General features: G+C 41.7%; 1 protein-coding gene across 15 annotated transcripts in view; it reads right to left on the bottom strand.

Moving 5' to 3' along the window:
- Positions 1 to 14960, bottom strand: part of BRD8 (bromodomain containing 8) — a 30284-nt gene that overhangs the window by 5581 nt on the left and 9743 nt on the right. For 2 of the 15 annotated variants that reach the window (XR_011525557.1, XM_070570856.1), the window contains exons 9-24: positions 14304 to 14522; positions 13737 to 13881; positions 12608 to 12817; positions 11915 to 12195; positions 11109 to 11561; positions 10719 to 10812; positions 10472 to 10518; positions 9505 to 9719; positions 9226 to 9318; positions 8958 to 9026; positions 8402 to 8579; positions 7056 to 7160; positions 6533 to 6577; positions 2082 to 2360; positions 975 to 1241; positions 179 to 336 (exon numbers count right to left, since the gene is read on the bottom strand). Coding sequence is in view for 11 of the 15 variants with exons in the window: in XM_070570856.1 (XP_070426957.1) it covers positions 179 to 336; positions 975 to 1241; positions 2082 to 2360; positions 6533 to 6577; positions 7056 to 7160; positions 8402 to 8579; positions 8958 to 9026; positions 9226 to 9318; positions 9505 to 9719; positions 10472 to 10518; positions 10719 to 10812; positions 11109 to 11561; positions 11915 to 12195; positions 12608 to 12817; positions 13737 to 13881; positions 14304 to 14522 (2858 nt within the window). In the remaining 4 variants the exon portion in view is untranslated. Of the gene's footprint in view, positions 1 to 178; positions 337 to 974; positions 1242 to 2081; positions 2361 to 4503; positions 4886 to 6532; positions 6578 to 7055; positions 7161 to 8401; positions 8580 to 8957; positions 9027 to 9225; positions 9319 to 9504; positions 9720 to 10471; positions 10519 to 10718; positions 10813 to 11108; positions 11562 to 11914; positions 12196 to 12607; positions 12818 to 13736; positions 13882 to 14303; positions 14523 to 14960 lie in introns of those variants that run through there. The other 13 variants (XR_011525558.1, XM_008538973.2, XR_011525559.1 and 10 more) reach the window with 10 other exon arrangements.

Raw genomic sequence — 14960 nt, 5'->3', positions numbered from 1 at the left:
ACAGACTTCTAGTTATACAATAAAATTATACTTAATTCTATTGCTACTGTTTTCCAACTCTAATTGCCTTTTTTTTAATTTACAAAAGTAATCCATGTTCCTGGGAAGAAATTCAAATGGGCATAAATAGAAGTAAAAGTATGAAACTTAAGAGCCTCGGATAAAAATCTATACTTACAGCTTTGAGGAGGTAGCACGACTGAAAAGGATATCCACCAGAGGAGTCTCCGGAATGCTGAAGCCATCATCACACTCACCTGCAGAGGGCTGGTCTTCCATCTCTGACACATACCCTTCACCCAGGTCCTCCTCTTTGGATTCTTGCTGAACCTCCCCCTGGGAATGCCAAGAAACAAAGGAAACTTTAGAAAGAGATTTACTATCTGCAAGGTAATTTTACTTGTATGGGGTAAAGGAAGGTTGACTTTAAGGTGAGAAAAGGCCAATTATATAAAGCTATAAAAGAAATTAGAAAAAGGTGACTTAACTAGACCTGTCAGTGAATTATTGGTAACAATCTTGCTGGAGAACTTTGTACCCCAAGAAAAAGTGAAAAAGCAATAAATTCAATTCTAGACGGATGCTGCATTCTTTTAAAACTGCCATTATCACTTGTGGCCCTGGAGCTAACTAGTCTAGCTGGTCAGATAATATTAATGATAATGGCACTCTAAATTTTACTGATTGCCTACTATAAGCCAGGCACTATGCTAAGTGCTTTAAATGAATTGTCTCATTTAAACCTCACAGCAAACCTGTGAGGAAAGAACACTATAATCCATTTACAGCAGAGTAAACTGAGGTTCTAAAATGTTCACTCACATGCCTAAGGTGGCACAACTAATTGGTGCTGAAACCAGGATCTGGACCCAGGTTAGCTGAACTTCAGGAGTTAGCCTATGTGCTCTAACCACGCTGTTCTGCTTCCCTGTGTGGAGGACCAATCTGACTGCTGGTTTAAATTATTCACTTACCTCTTCACTCTCTGTGGGTAGTCCCTGAACTGCACAAATATCTGAAGGAGCTGGAGCCACCTCCAGGCTTCTATTTTCTCCCAGTGACCTCTTTTCAACTACCAAGGGGTCTACCTTGGCTGAAAGCTCTTCAGGCTCTCTGAAGGGCTCCCCTTCTCCTTCAGCGGCTTCAATTTCCCTTCCCTCTTGTCTGGTACCAGATGGAGGGCAGCAGCCTTCACTTGATTCTTTGCTACTAATGCATAATGGCTCCATTAAATAGGCTACCTGCAATCATAGTTTATTGTTAGATGCATAGGAACACCAATGGAAATCATCATCCATATCAATAATGCCATATGATTATACTGCCCCTGTGACTAAGTCTGAGACGGCAAATAGGTTAATTCATTCATTCAATCATTTAAAATTTATCAAATATCTTCTATACACAGGCACTGGACTAGTTGCTAGGGACCTAACAGAAAACAAGATTGATATGGTTCTTGGTTCTTCAAGGAGCTTATGTTCTAATTTTTCAGCTCAAGTGTCAACTCTGATCAGTTGAGAGTGGCTGTCTACAAAACTGCGGAAAATTTTGTCTGACGCAGAATGCAGATAGAAGTGGCAACATTTTAACTGGATTCTTGCTGATCTTGACCTAGGTTCTCCTGAATGTGTGCAGTTGCCACATAAATATAAACTCTCTTTCCAATTCTGTTCATTTCTGGTCCTCAGCCCTTAACCAGGTAATAAGGACTCTGTAAAATACTGCCTTGAAGTCATCATGTTATAAGCTTCAAGGAGAGTTTGGGTGTCACCTCCCCTGACTCTGAAAGAACGAATTGCAAGGATACTCATAAGGCAGTCCTGCATACCGAAATTCCATTTCCTATGACTCAGGCTCCTAATAACTGGGGTCTTAGAACATTCAGTCAAAAAGTACATATTTGGCACATATTTTGTATTAGCACCAAGTGCTGAAGACACAGCAATGAACTTAGTCCCTGCCACTGTGGAGCTTTCATTTTAGTAAACAGTATTAAGAGTGGTAGAAATGTGTACAGGTAAGCATTCTCTCAGAAAGTTGAGACTTTTCCAACTTTGGGAATAGTGGCTCCCCATTACCTCAGAGAGAAAGTGGAGGAGGTTCTGGCAGCTGACTTGCTCTGCCTCTTCCTGAGATTCTTCACTGCCTCCATCCCCCAAAAGCAGCTCACTAGGTTCTCTCTCTGGGCTGCTTTCTTCTAGTTCCTCAGCACCTGGCTCCTCAGTTTCCCTCCAACTGCCCACATCAAGATCCAGACTGGAGTCCCATGAGCTGAAGAGGGACCTGCAGTCGTTGCTCAACTCAGAGTCATTCGAATAGTCTTGTTCAGAATCCAACCAAACCCACTCATGTCCCATCTGTAAATACACAGAAAAAGATGCATTTCATTCACTCAGATCAATATCCCTAAGGCATTTCCATCTCCCAAGTTCAGGAGAAAGATAAGGAGCCAGAAGTTTCTTTCCAGTCATTACTAGGAAGAGTAAAAGCTAGCTGAAGGGAGACACCGGGAGACCAAATGATCTGTCACTGGGAATAAAGAAAAAGCCCCACGTCAAACAGTGTTACCCAATAATTATTTTTTCTTGGATTTCCTCATACTCCAAAAGAGTATGAGAACAACTGGAAGAGAAAAAACTAGAGCATAGCTAACTGAACAGAAGTCCTCTATCCCAAATCACCCTTAAACTCAATGGCAAGGCAATAAATTTGAGGAACAAAGGATTCTTTCTCAGCATATAGACATTTTTAACCTATCAACCATTGACTCTTCAAAGCACACCTTAAGATTACCTGTGGCATCCTTCTGGTCATATCCAACTCTGACTTCTCAGAATGAGAACCGCAGCATCAAGTTTTTAAAATATCTTCCCTTGCTTTCATTACACTACACTACCTTGGCTTTCTTACCCCTTTGTCCTCTACCTTTTACAACTTTCAATAAATCTTTGTCTTCTATGTTCTTGCTCGGTCCTCTGCTTCCTTATTCATGTTTCCTTAAAAAACTGAGGTTTCAACTTTGATCTCTATTCAAGTGGCTCCCAAATCTCTCCACCTTTACTTCTTATATGCATTCTGGTCTCACTTCCCCATGTACCCAAAAGTCAATTCCCTTTAGGTATCCTATCCTACTTCAACTCAGCATTTCTAAAACTAAAATCACTTTTCTTCCTGAATATCTCCAAAATCATTTGCTCTCCCCAATTTCTTTATCCTTATCAACACTATTTTCTTAATCCTGTTTTGACTCTTCCTTCTCTTGTATTCAGTAAGCAAGTCTACTTCCCAATTTTCTTCCAGTTTTTCTCAATGCTCATCCTTTGTTCCTAAATAAATGCCACAGCCTCCTGGTCATTTATCTTTAATCCAATCTACTCTGAACAGACAGCCTCCCTAATCAAGGCTTTACAGTAACTATCACCTCAGATATAAATTTCTCAATCTGCCACTCAAAGTCCTACATACGTTAAGCCCTATTTTGTCCCACTGGCCCAGTTATCTGTACTTCACTATTCCTTAATATGATCCCTTCTAATGACATTGGTCTCCTTATTGCTCCCACCACAGATGCCTATACCTTCAACTCAGCTTGCTAAAGCTCATCCATCACCTTCTCTACCAACTCAAAATCTGTGTCCTTTAATGGACCACCTCCTCCACAAACTTCTCCAACCTTCAGGGTTTCATTGCTTACTTCACATGCATGTTTGCAGACTGTTTTGGGAATATCCTGTAGTTGTTTAATTTTCTAACTAACTCCTAGATTGACTGAACTCCTCTCTCTCACCTCACAAGGACAGTATCTTCTATTTCCTTAGTATCCTAACAAGCTTTAGTTCTAAGCCAAAAAGATCTGTGACTTCTAATCATCTTTCTAAAACCCATCTTTCTCAAGAAGGCTCAAAGTACTAGATAATACTTTATCAATCTCCATCTCTTTATAATAAGACTTCTAACTAATTCATTTCACTGAGATAGTTTTTACTTAATAAGAGAAGTGGGAATAAACTCAGGTGATAAATTTGCTAACTCTTAAACTGAGTTTAGCCTTCAAACATCAATGGTATGAATTCTAAAACACACAAGAACCCTACACAGAGAAAAAGATAGAAGGAATAGTAAAATACTATCCCAGAAATACCACCTGCAAAGATAGTATTAAGGAGGACAAATGTCCGGGATAAAAATCAGTGCTACCCACATCCATGCTCAAATCTTCTTTAAACAATGCCAGGAACAGAACTCTGAAAACCTTAAGTTTTCCCAAAAATTCAAGAAAAGTTGAATAATATAGTCCTTATTGTACAATGCAACACTTTAAAATATTAATTATAAATTCAATCTTGGTTACTTACCTTCTCTGAGCTGTAGAAGAACAATTCATACTACAAGACCACTATCCCCTCTAACAATCTCACTCTCACAAATGATGAAAGTTATTATGCAGAAGAAATCACAAGTTACACATACACACACACAAAGAACACACCAAGGCTAGAGTTTTCTTTTCTTTCAGAGTTTATTGTATACATACACATTTCACAGAGTTTTTTTAAAGAAAGTCTGTACACTTCACAAGACAGTACAAACTAGCTACAATCTGCTAGCTACACAGTAGGACATTAACACAGCCCATGATTTTTGCCCTAAAACAGGCAATTGTGTTACTCCAACTCTCTGAAAGAGATTTTCCCAGTTCATGTCACATGGCCCAGGCGCCTCCTCTTCTGTAACTTCCACTTCTGGAACTGGGCCCACAAGCCCAAGCTCTATCTTGTTTACTTCTATTTCAGGTTCAGCCTGATAAGTGTACTCTGAGGCTTCATTTTTTCATCTTCATATCTGCTTCAATGGCACAGCGACGGCCCCGGGTTCCCCCATCCTAAATGAGAGGCAAACAAAGAAAGGCAGCATGAATGAGTTGGTTAGGAAGTAACAGAGAAGGTGCAACAAGAATGCTGGGGATTTGGTTTTTTGGGGGAGTGGGGAAGAGAATCAGCAGAAAAATCCAGGAAATGAGGGGTATATATATCTGTCTTCCCATAGAGTAGGCTAAAAAGCACCTGGTAGTAGTTTGTAAGAGGAAATAGAGGACAGAGAGTCGTGCTCCTGCCCACCAAAGAGGGCGCCAGAGTTTACCTGGGGTCCCACAGAATGACTATCAGTCATCCCACCCAGGCCCCAAATCATATACAAAGGAACAGGAAGAGTAAAAGAAAGGTGGGAGAGTCAGAAAGGGCAGTGGATAGTGAGATTCTTGGCTAACATACCTGTCCAGCTGTTGGTCCCTATAAGAAAGGCCTTTCCTGCAGACTGACCCTGGCACTAGTTCCCTAGCACCTCCTGACAGTTGTTTTCCATGAGATCAGGACAATCAGAAGGCTTCTTTCCATCTGCTGCTCTCTCCCTGCAGCCCAGCTCCTTCCTCTTGTGCAATATTTTGCTGTCTTCAATAGATAAAAGATCCTATTAACCAGCCTTGCAACAGCCAGCCAATTGCTTGGGGATCCAGAGTCACTGTTGCAGGCCAACAAGAAAGAATGGAGATTATAGTGTTCTGTCCGTGGTACAGGCTGAGGCCTGTAGGCGAGATGAACTAGTGAACACTTTTGCTGGGCCAGGCCATTTTTACATTTCTAACAGGCAAGGACTCTAAAATTTTTAGAGCTCATGAACACAAGTTGCCTTTGAGACAACAGTAAGAATAAAAATACCACCTTGCATTTGTATAGCACTTTAATTTTTTTTCAAGCCAGTTCCATATCTATTATCTTATTTTACCCTCACAACATCCCTGTGAGGTAGGCTGGACAGGTACCTCATTATATTAGCTCCATCACACAGATGAGGAAAACAAGGCTCCAAGAGATAATCCGGTGAATTTAAGATCATGTGGTTTTCTAGCCTGATGCCCTTCCATTACATCATGCCTCAGTGCCCCATAATGAACAACAGAGTCACAGAGTCATTCAATTCATGGCAGAAAAGACTGAAAGTCTTTAGACTATCTTTGCTAATAAGCTTATCTCTAATTCCACCAGACACTATTGTATGCATTGGTCATTGTTACTGAGATCTTTATCTTAAATTTGTGTCTCAGGCATCAGTCTTGCAACTTAGTATTAGGGAAAAAGCAAAAAGAACTATGTGCTGAATATCTGGTGGTATAAGGAACATTTTTTAAAAAGCCAGCTAGCAGCTGCTGTTCTAAGCAATCTTCCACTTGTAAGAAAAGAATTGGCAAAAGGTGGAGTCAAGAAATGAGGAGCAGGTGCATCCTAGATCCTTACCAAGAATACCTTATTTCAGCCCAGGGAACTCATAAACAGTCCTACCCAGAACACACACACACACATGCAGAAAGACAGGAATGCGGAAGACGACACAGTTTCTTATTCCATGACCTGAATAAACAGAAGTTCAAGACACTGCCACAGTCTGCATGTTCAATTTCCCTCTGCCACCCACCCCCAGCAGGAGCTGAGAATCTTTGTGGCAACACCGCCCCTTGCAGCCATTCAATACTTACAAAGAGAGAGAGAAGGAAGGCAGGAGAGCCCATGGGGACACTGTCCTGTTAGAGGACAAACAAACACTGATCAGGTTCCACGGAAACTTTCAGCCGCAAGCACCCCAAACCTCAGGACAGAGACATAAGCACCACACACACACAAAGACAAAATTTAAAAACTCAAGAACAAGAGGAAAGAGATCCAAAAGCAATCTGGCCATTATGCCTCTAGAACACAAACTGATGGTCCCCAACTGCTGCAAGCTAAGACATTTCCCCCACCTTGCGAGCACACTCTCAGAGGAATTAATAATTCACTCACTCAGCTCACAATTTCTCCCATGTGACTGGGCCTTCCAGTCACAGCAAGTTTCTTCAATGTTTGGATGGAAGCAAACCACCACCATTCTAAGATCTACATGTCTATACACTGTTGGAACATAGAAGTCCAGCAATACCAAGTACTAACACAAGGTTCCTTGGATGCTTCAGACTTCTGGCAGTGAACACTAGCACATAGGCTCTTTCTTGGTCTCCTCACCTTCTCTGAAGCATCCTGTTTGCGGGTAGAATCTCTCCCTCGAAGACTTTTAGCACTGATCCCAGACTCAGATGTTTGCATAATCAACTGTGTGGCCAGGAATTGCTGTAGAAGAAATAGGGTTGGCCTTAGAGACCTGATCCAGTAGGGAAGAATTAAGACAACTTGGGTTTTGTAAGAAGGACTCTGTATAGTATCCTTCTGCAAACAGCATTCAAATACATATTGACTGATTAGAAGTTCAGCATATTAGGTTTTAATTCTAGTTGTGCATGACAAAGAATCTGAAAATGCAAAGGGCTCTAACTTTTTTTTGCTATAATATAGGATCAAAATCTCTCTACTCTAGGGGCCGGCCCAGTGGCACAGTGGTTAAGTGTGCACATTCCGCTTTGGCGGCCCAGGGTTCACCGGTTCGGATCCTGGGTGCAGACGGCACCACTTGGCAACCCATGCTGTGGCAGGCATCCCACGAATAAAGTACAGGAAGATGGGCACGGATGTTAGCTCAGGGCCGGTCTTCCTCAGCAAAAAGAGGAGGACTGGCAGCAGACGTTAGCTCAGGGCTAATCTTCCTTAAAAAAACAAAAAACAAAAAACAAAAAACCTCTCTGCTCTAATAATGAGAAAGAGAATAAAACTAGATGAACCAAAAATCATTCAGCAATTTAAGTAATTTGGCAGACTGCAGAGATAGACAACATCCCTTCAAGATCAATATCCCAAGTTCAATATGCCAAGGGTGCCTGGCAATGCAACTGCAGGATACAAATAGGTTATCTGTGATGAAAAGGGAAAAGAAACTCTATCTGATGATCGTCTGCTAGGTACATACTTAATGTAATTTAAAAATATACATTCAGCATTTTATAAAAATTTTATTTAAAAACTCCATGAAACTAAAGCTATTACCCAAGAAGGGTTGAATATAGTCATGCACTGCACATTTCGGTCAGTGACGGACTCCATATACGACAGTGGTCCCATAAGATTAGTAACATATAGCCTAAATGTGTAGTAGGCTATACCGTCTAGATTTGTGTAAGTATATACTATGATGTTCACACAACAAAAATATCACCTAATGAGGCGTTTCTCAGAATGGATCCTCGTCATTAAGGAATGCATGACTGCAGGCCATGGGCATGGCCATATTCTCCCACAACTTTCACCAAACCAACATGAGAAAACCAACATGAATCCAGCAAGAACAAAATTTTATGTTCCTGTGTTCCTGATGCTATTTCAAGTAAAAGCCACTGCACCCCTTTCTAACATCAATATGAATCCTTCCCTTGAGTATTTGCATTTCAACCTTGCTAAAACACTAAAGATCCTCAAAGTACCTGGATCTGCTCTAAGACGTCTCGCTGCATTTCTACTGCCATGTGATAGACATCATGGTCTGAGCTATTATACATTACAGCATTCTGGAACATCAGCATAATGTCACGCTGAAATTCAGCTGTGCTACGGATCAGTCCATTTTCAATGTTTTTCTTAATAGTTGACAAATCCATAGGCCTAAAAAAAGAACAGGGGTAAATGGCACAGAGAAGGGAAGAGGACTCAACTAGATCCCTGAATGTATTATTACCATATCAACCTGGCAGTCTTAGCTGGCAGGACTCAAATGCTAACCCCTCACCCCAAAACATGCACTTAACCCAAAAACCAAAGTCAGTCTATAAATTAAGTATTGAGAAAGGTAATAAAGGGGGTTAATTCTTTTAGACTATCATTGGTGATCCAGCCACTGAAATGATCAGACCAAATGATTGGTCACCCTTACTCACAGCAAAAAACATCTGCTTTAAACTTAACAGTCTAAAGCAAAAATCCACCAAGCCTAGACAACTTATAATTCAGGCAAGACAGCATGCTGAACAGATCATGGCTTACCTCTGTACAATGCTGTGGTAGCCAGGTGCTATATCATCTGTAACAGGCTGCAGGAAGACATTGGCATACCTGTCCAAAAAGAATAAGGTACAATTACTGACTTAGCGATCCTCCAGAAGCACAGGTGAGGGAACTTGATCTAAGCAGCTGAAAGTTGTAAGAGCCAATGCCCCCAGGCCCATATAAGCCAACTCAGACTTTTTTCTAGTCACCAACAATGAGGAGCAGCAGAAGAAAATGTTCCCACTGATTGGTAAAGCCCACTCACCTATGATTAGCTGCAGCTCTCCATACAAGCATGATGGCTTTCTTCCAGATTTTCTGTGCCTGAATAGCTTCTTGATCCTCACTACAGACAGAACTGAAATAAAAGAAATATATGAGCCCCACTAGGCATAAGTCAAAAAAAAAAGTCCTAATTATTTCTTGTCAACTGTTTGTTCCAGGCCAAGAAAGGGAAGAAGAAAAAGTAAGATTAAAGAAAAGATCCTCTCCTCCTTCTCACCTTCACTGCCTTGACCTCAAAGAAAGAATCTCAGATACTCACAACTGCGAAGAAGCAGGGCTGCTGGGGATGGAGTCTGCCAGTGTGTGGGATTGCAGCGTAGCATTGTGTATGCTAAAGCCATCATCACTCTCGCTCACAGGGGGTTCATTATCCATTTCTGACAAATAGCCTTCTCCTTGATCTTCTTCCTTAGGCTCCTCTAGGCTGGCCACTTCACTGACTCCATCTTCCTCCTCATCCTCACCTGGGGCATCCTTAGACACAGTGTGCTCCAGTCAACAAATGCAAGCAAAGCTATCCAGCAAAGCGTCATTAAAAATGATCTGTCTTTGGGTTAGCTCAGTTCTGTAAAATGGCCTCACACTGTTTCCTGACTGAGACCTCTATCACTTATACTACCATCTACTTACAGACACTGACTGATCAAGTAATTCAGAACCTGGACAAAGAATAAGACCCAGGATCTTTTTAAAAGGAAGAAAAAAAAAGCTACTTACTTAAGACTAAGCTAAGAGGCGTTCCTTCTTTCCCCTTGCTCTTGAGAGGAACTCTGACCCTGGGTACAAAGTTATCAAAAATAGTTTTATTTTGTGTCTCATCTGATGGAGCAAGCTCACATCACATTACTTTAAGTCTGTTTATTACTACCGCTTAGTAATTCTAAAAGGAAAACGCTGAATGATTTTTCTCTGGATAGTGTAATTAATAATCTGATTTCTTATATGTTCTCGCTGGCTCTGGTATCCCTATTCACTCCAAATCACTTTGGATGTATCAAAGCTTCTTTGTGCATTATATGCAAAGAAAGGTCTGTGTGACATTCACAAACTCTTTCAGATGGGAAGCACATGTTGCCATAGAACTCCCCCTATGCCTGACTGTCCACTGCAGCTTTTCGCCATGCAACTCCTTAACTGGATGGGAGTTTACTGAAATTCATGAAAAAGGTAGTGCTATAGGGAAATCTAGTCACATAGCAAGAGGGATAAAGAAAAGTCTGAAATACCTTTATCTGGCTTCCAAAAATAGTCCCTGATTCTTCTTTCAATGAGTCTGCAGAGGAGAGAAAGACTACCTGAAGATTTTTCCACCTTAGCCTTCCCCTTCCTATGGACAATAATCCCCTGCAGCTCTCCTTTCCATGCTGACCTATTCTGCCTCCTCTACTTGCCCACAACCCACAAAATCCCTCAAAAGCCAAAGCAAACGATTTCAAGTTAGTTACAGAATATAGATTTCCTGGCATTATTTACCTGACATTTCAAACTTGTGCTGAGTCTCTGCCTCTAAAGGATCCTCAATGGGATTTGAGCCATGTGATGGAGACAACATGCTTTCAGGGGATGCCTGAAGACCAAAAAGAACAAATACACTAAGTACTGGTAAATCACTACAGCTTATACAATTTTATTCTTCAATGATGAGACCATAGAAGAAATTCTAAGTTCTACCCACATAACATGATTCTAATGGTCACCTTAACAGGAATAGGATAAGTATATATAGTACTGATCACATCTATGTGCCTTGGACACATCAAACATGTCAGAATTCAGGAATGAAACAGGAAAACCAAAGGCCTAAACTGTCACTTCTTACCTAAGGTATAACCCTCCATCCTTCCAGCCCCTGATCTTAAATACCTCTGTCTTTACAGCTGTAAGTGGAGTCTCATCGCCTTTCCCACTGGAAACATCTGCTTCAGCAATCTCTCCAGTTGCAGTACTTCTGGGTTCCTCGTCTAAGTCCTGACTCCTGAGTTCCGGTGGCTCCATACTTGTGGCTGGAACAACTCCTGCTACTATTTCAGCCCCTGAAATCCCTTGCTCTGGTTCTGCAGGTTCCATTTTGATCTCAACACTGGGCTCCCTGATGTCCACCAGTTCATGAATTCCTTTGTTTTCTGTGTCCTCAAAGTCCAGCCTCTCTTGCTTGACCGTCATCTCTGGTGCAGGGAGAGGCATTGGCTTGTCCCGCTCCTGCTGGATAGGGTGCTCCCAGGGTCCAGGCAGGGACTGGGGATCATCATTCTCTTCACAGAATGAAAGTGCTGCTTCCACTGCTGCCACATCCAGCACTTCAGGATGATCATCTACCTGTCCCATAATACATACACTGTTGAAGTCACAGAAAGAAGCCCAAGTCCCTCAATTCTGTTAGCACCAAATGAGATGGCCTGAATCTGCAGCTTCTCTCTCCATCTTCTCCAAGTAGTAGAAGCAACCAATGGACAGGTACCTGTCCTGTATAAACTAGTAACATAAGGATGGCTGGGGAGACAACTACTATGTCAGTACCAAAGGGCTTTGAAACTACAGAGATGGTGATGGGAAGAAGCAGAAGACTTGTTTGCTTACATAATTCTTACTACGAGAAGCAAGGAGAGGCTGAGGAGAGAAGCCTATGTAGGACCCATGAGAGATTCTTTTAGGCTTTGCTGAATAGTTACCTTGTCTTCAATGATGGCAATGATGTCTCCAACAGTTTCAAAGTCCAGCTCTTCACCTGTATAAGACACAGCAATATCCATCTTCTCAGCCAGATCTAAATCTTCCTTCCCATCTATGCTGGGAGCCTTTGATCCTCCAGGGTCCTCTGCTACCCCTGATCGGAAACATTCTTCTTTGATAGAATTGATGATCATGGAGATTTCATTGCTATCCATGGAAACAGTCACAGTATGTGGATCCCCCACAGCCTCCATGGGAACACAGGTGTCAGGCTGACTCACTGAGTAACAGGAAGAGAAAAGCATCTCAGAAGCTTATTTGGTACTAAGTGACCACCTGGAGATCAGGCCAAGGCTGCAGACAAATGTCAAGTACTCATACACTAAAGCTCAAAAAGTTATCTTACATCTGCCTATGTTTTCTTCTCTATAGCTTTCTCTAGAAAGTTAAGGTGAGAACCCATTCTCAAGCCCACTTATATGTATACTTAGTGTTCTTCCCCCAACACATAAATGCCCACCCACCTCTTCTCACATGCTTGTTTTCCTAAGGATAAAGATGGCATATATCCATGGAGAAGAGAACAGAAGTATCTGAATTGGAGCTGATGCACTTGGTCACTTTTCTTTAACTAAAGCTCAAGATGAAATTTTGGACCTAGTGGCTGCTCAGGGCGTGGGTCAGGGACGCACCTGGAGCTATACTCTCAGGAGTGGAGACAGCCGGAGTAGAGGATGGTGCTGGCAGCGCAGGCATCATGACAATGGTAGCCTGGGACACAGACTCTACAGGAGGTGGCACAAGTTTAACTGGAGGTTCACTGGCAACAGTAGTGAAGGAAGCAAGAGGTGTGGTGAACTGTGTAGGACCAGCTTCTAAAAGCCGGGAAAGAGTGGGAGCACCTAACAGACAAAGAGGTAGACAAAATGAGGTAAAAAGAAAGCACATGAACAAGCAGCAATAGCCATTTTAAGATTCAACCAAGAAAACTTTTAGTCTCAAAGGATGAAAGCAATTCCTCTGTTGAATAAGCTTATTATCTATATCCTTACTTTCTCCAAACTTACTTAAAACCTGCCCAGTTAGGAATGACCCAAAGCACTAGACCACACAATGTATACGAAAAATGGGTGGTGATTTTTTTCTCAGAAGAAAATTAAACAATAACCAAAAAAAACCCCAAAAAACACCCCACCCACACACAAAAAACTGGTATGAATAAATCTGTCACTTCTGCTGAAGGTAAGCATGCTGTAAACCACCCAAATTCAACACCATTCAAATACCAGTATCTAATGTTTGTTTGGTACATTGCAAAGCTTTTTTTTTTCACTTTGCATTTTCTACCTTATTTAATTCTCACTACATCCCTGTGAAGTACATTCATTGCAATTAATAAAAGAGGAAACTGAGACTAGAGAGTTCATTCACCCAATCCAAGGTCACGAAGCCAGTGTGTGGCAGGCCTAAGACTCAAGTCCAGTTCTCTGGTTCCAAATCTCATCCCCCTATTCTATAATCTCAGATCTCTCTAGCACTCTTCCATGATTTTATAAGCCCCAGAGAAGCAGCTTCACTATTAACTTCACTATTGCTCTCATCAATATCTATGCTGTGGTCATCCAGGGCTATCATTATTTTGAAGATGGAATGGATTTACAATGTGGAGCGCTATATGGTTTAACAGGTAAAATAGCACCGGGTTGGGCTTTATATTTAAGATTGACAGTTGCTTAGTCACAAAGGCTAGAAACCAAGGGCAGTCAATGTCAAGTTCAATATCTTTAAAGTAAAGCAGATAACAGAAAAGTGGCGACTTACCTGAGGCAGCAGGGGAGGCTGCAACAGTGTTGGCTGTTTGCTGCATCTCCCCACCATGTATCATGGGAAGGACCCCGCCTACCTCCAGGAGGACACCTGTATTGTTCAGGTGGCCAGAAGCCACAGCCATTTCATTCTCATTGACCTACCAAGGAAGAATAGAGGTGAAGGCTACACTCAAGATTTCCTTTACTACCACTTCCCAAAAACGCTCCAGCAGTTGACCAAACTTCATGAAACTAAAAGTTAATATCCAAAGAGAATAATTTCAGACCCACGGGAAACTCTAATTTTCAAAACTTATTTGACAAGAGTTCTCTGGAGAAGAGAACCAAGATAATTCGGGTTTCAGATACCTCAGGACCCAAGGATACTATCAACTTACTGTTTTTTGTTTTTGGTTTTTAATTTTTAGGTTTTTTAATTTCGTTTTAATTAATATTTAACTAGGAGATCTCGTCCTCTTTTGAACTTTTTTTTTTTCCATGTCATATTTTAGGTCCCAGGCACTCCCTTCCAAAGTACTAAATCACCACAGCTCTCAAACACCCACAGAAGTCTCCATACCAGTCTGGGGCTAGTAGGCAGGAGGCTGCCCTTCTTCAAGAGCTCTGACAGCAGAGGGGAGGGGGGTGGAGTTGCTTTCTGTCCAAGCATCTTTTTCTGGGGTGAATCATCTGTTACTGGGGTCATGGGGGCTTCTAAGGGTGCAGAGCCTGGAGGAAGGGTGTCAGGAATCCCAGGAAACGAGGTGACTGGGGTACTCGGCAAAGTCCCAGGGGTTACCTAAGAGACAACAGAGAACCTTTATCTGACTTCTCAAACTCTGGAAGGTTCCCTACTAATCTGGATGGGTTAGTGTGTCTAACTATTACTTTATTAGTGCTGAATGGAAATGCCCAAAAACCCTCTACCCCTCCTACTCTCAGCCACACCTTTCTTGCCCACAATTTTTTCTCTTCCACCCATTCAAACCCACAATGAGCCAACCATTCCACCAACCTGCCTTTTACAAACTCCTTTCCCACCAGCAATTATTATATTTACAAGAAAATTGCCCCTTATTTCATCAGGAATTTCATAAGACTAGTACACTTACAAACAATTCTTTTACATAGTCTTTTACCTATCTCTCAAAAGGTCAAAAACCTCAATGTTTTTAGGTCCATCCTTATCTTAGAGCATAGAACATGGTAAATTAAGTCTATAACATTCACACCAAGA

Source organism: Equus przewalskii, chromosome 13, assembly GCF_037783145.1.
Source record: "Equus przewalskii isolate Varuska chromosome 13, EquPr2, whole genome shotgun sequence".
Classification (NCBI taxonomy): Eukaryota; Metazoa; Chordata; class Mammalia; order Perissodactyla; family Equidae; genus Equus; species Equus przewalskii.
Note: the sequence above shows the minus strand (reverse complement) of the source record. Positions and strands in the feature narration are given on the sequence as shown.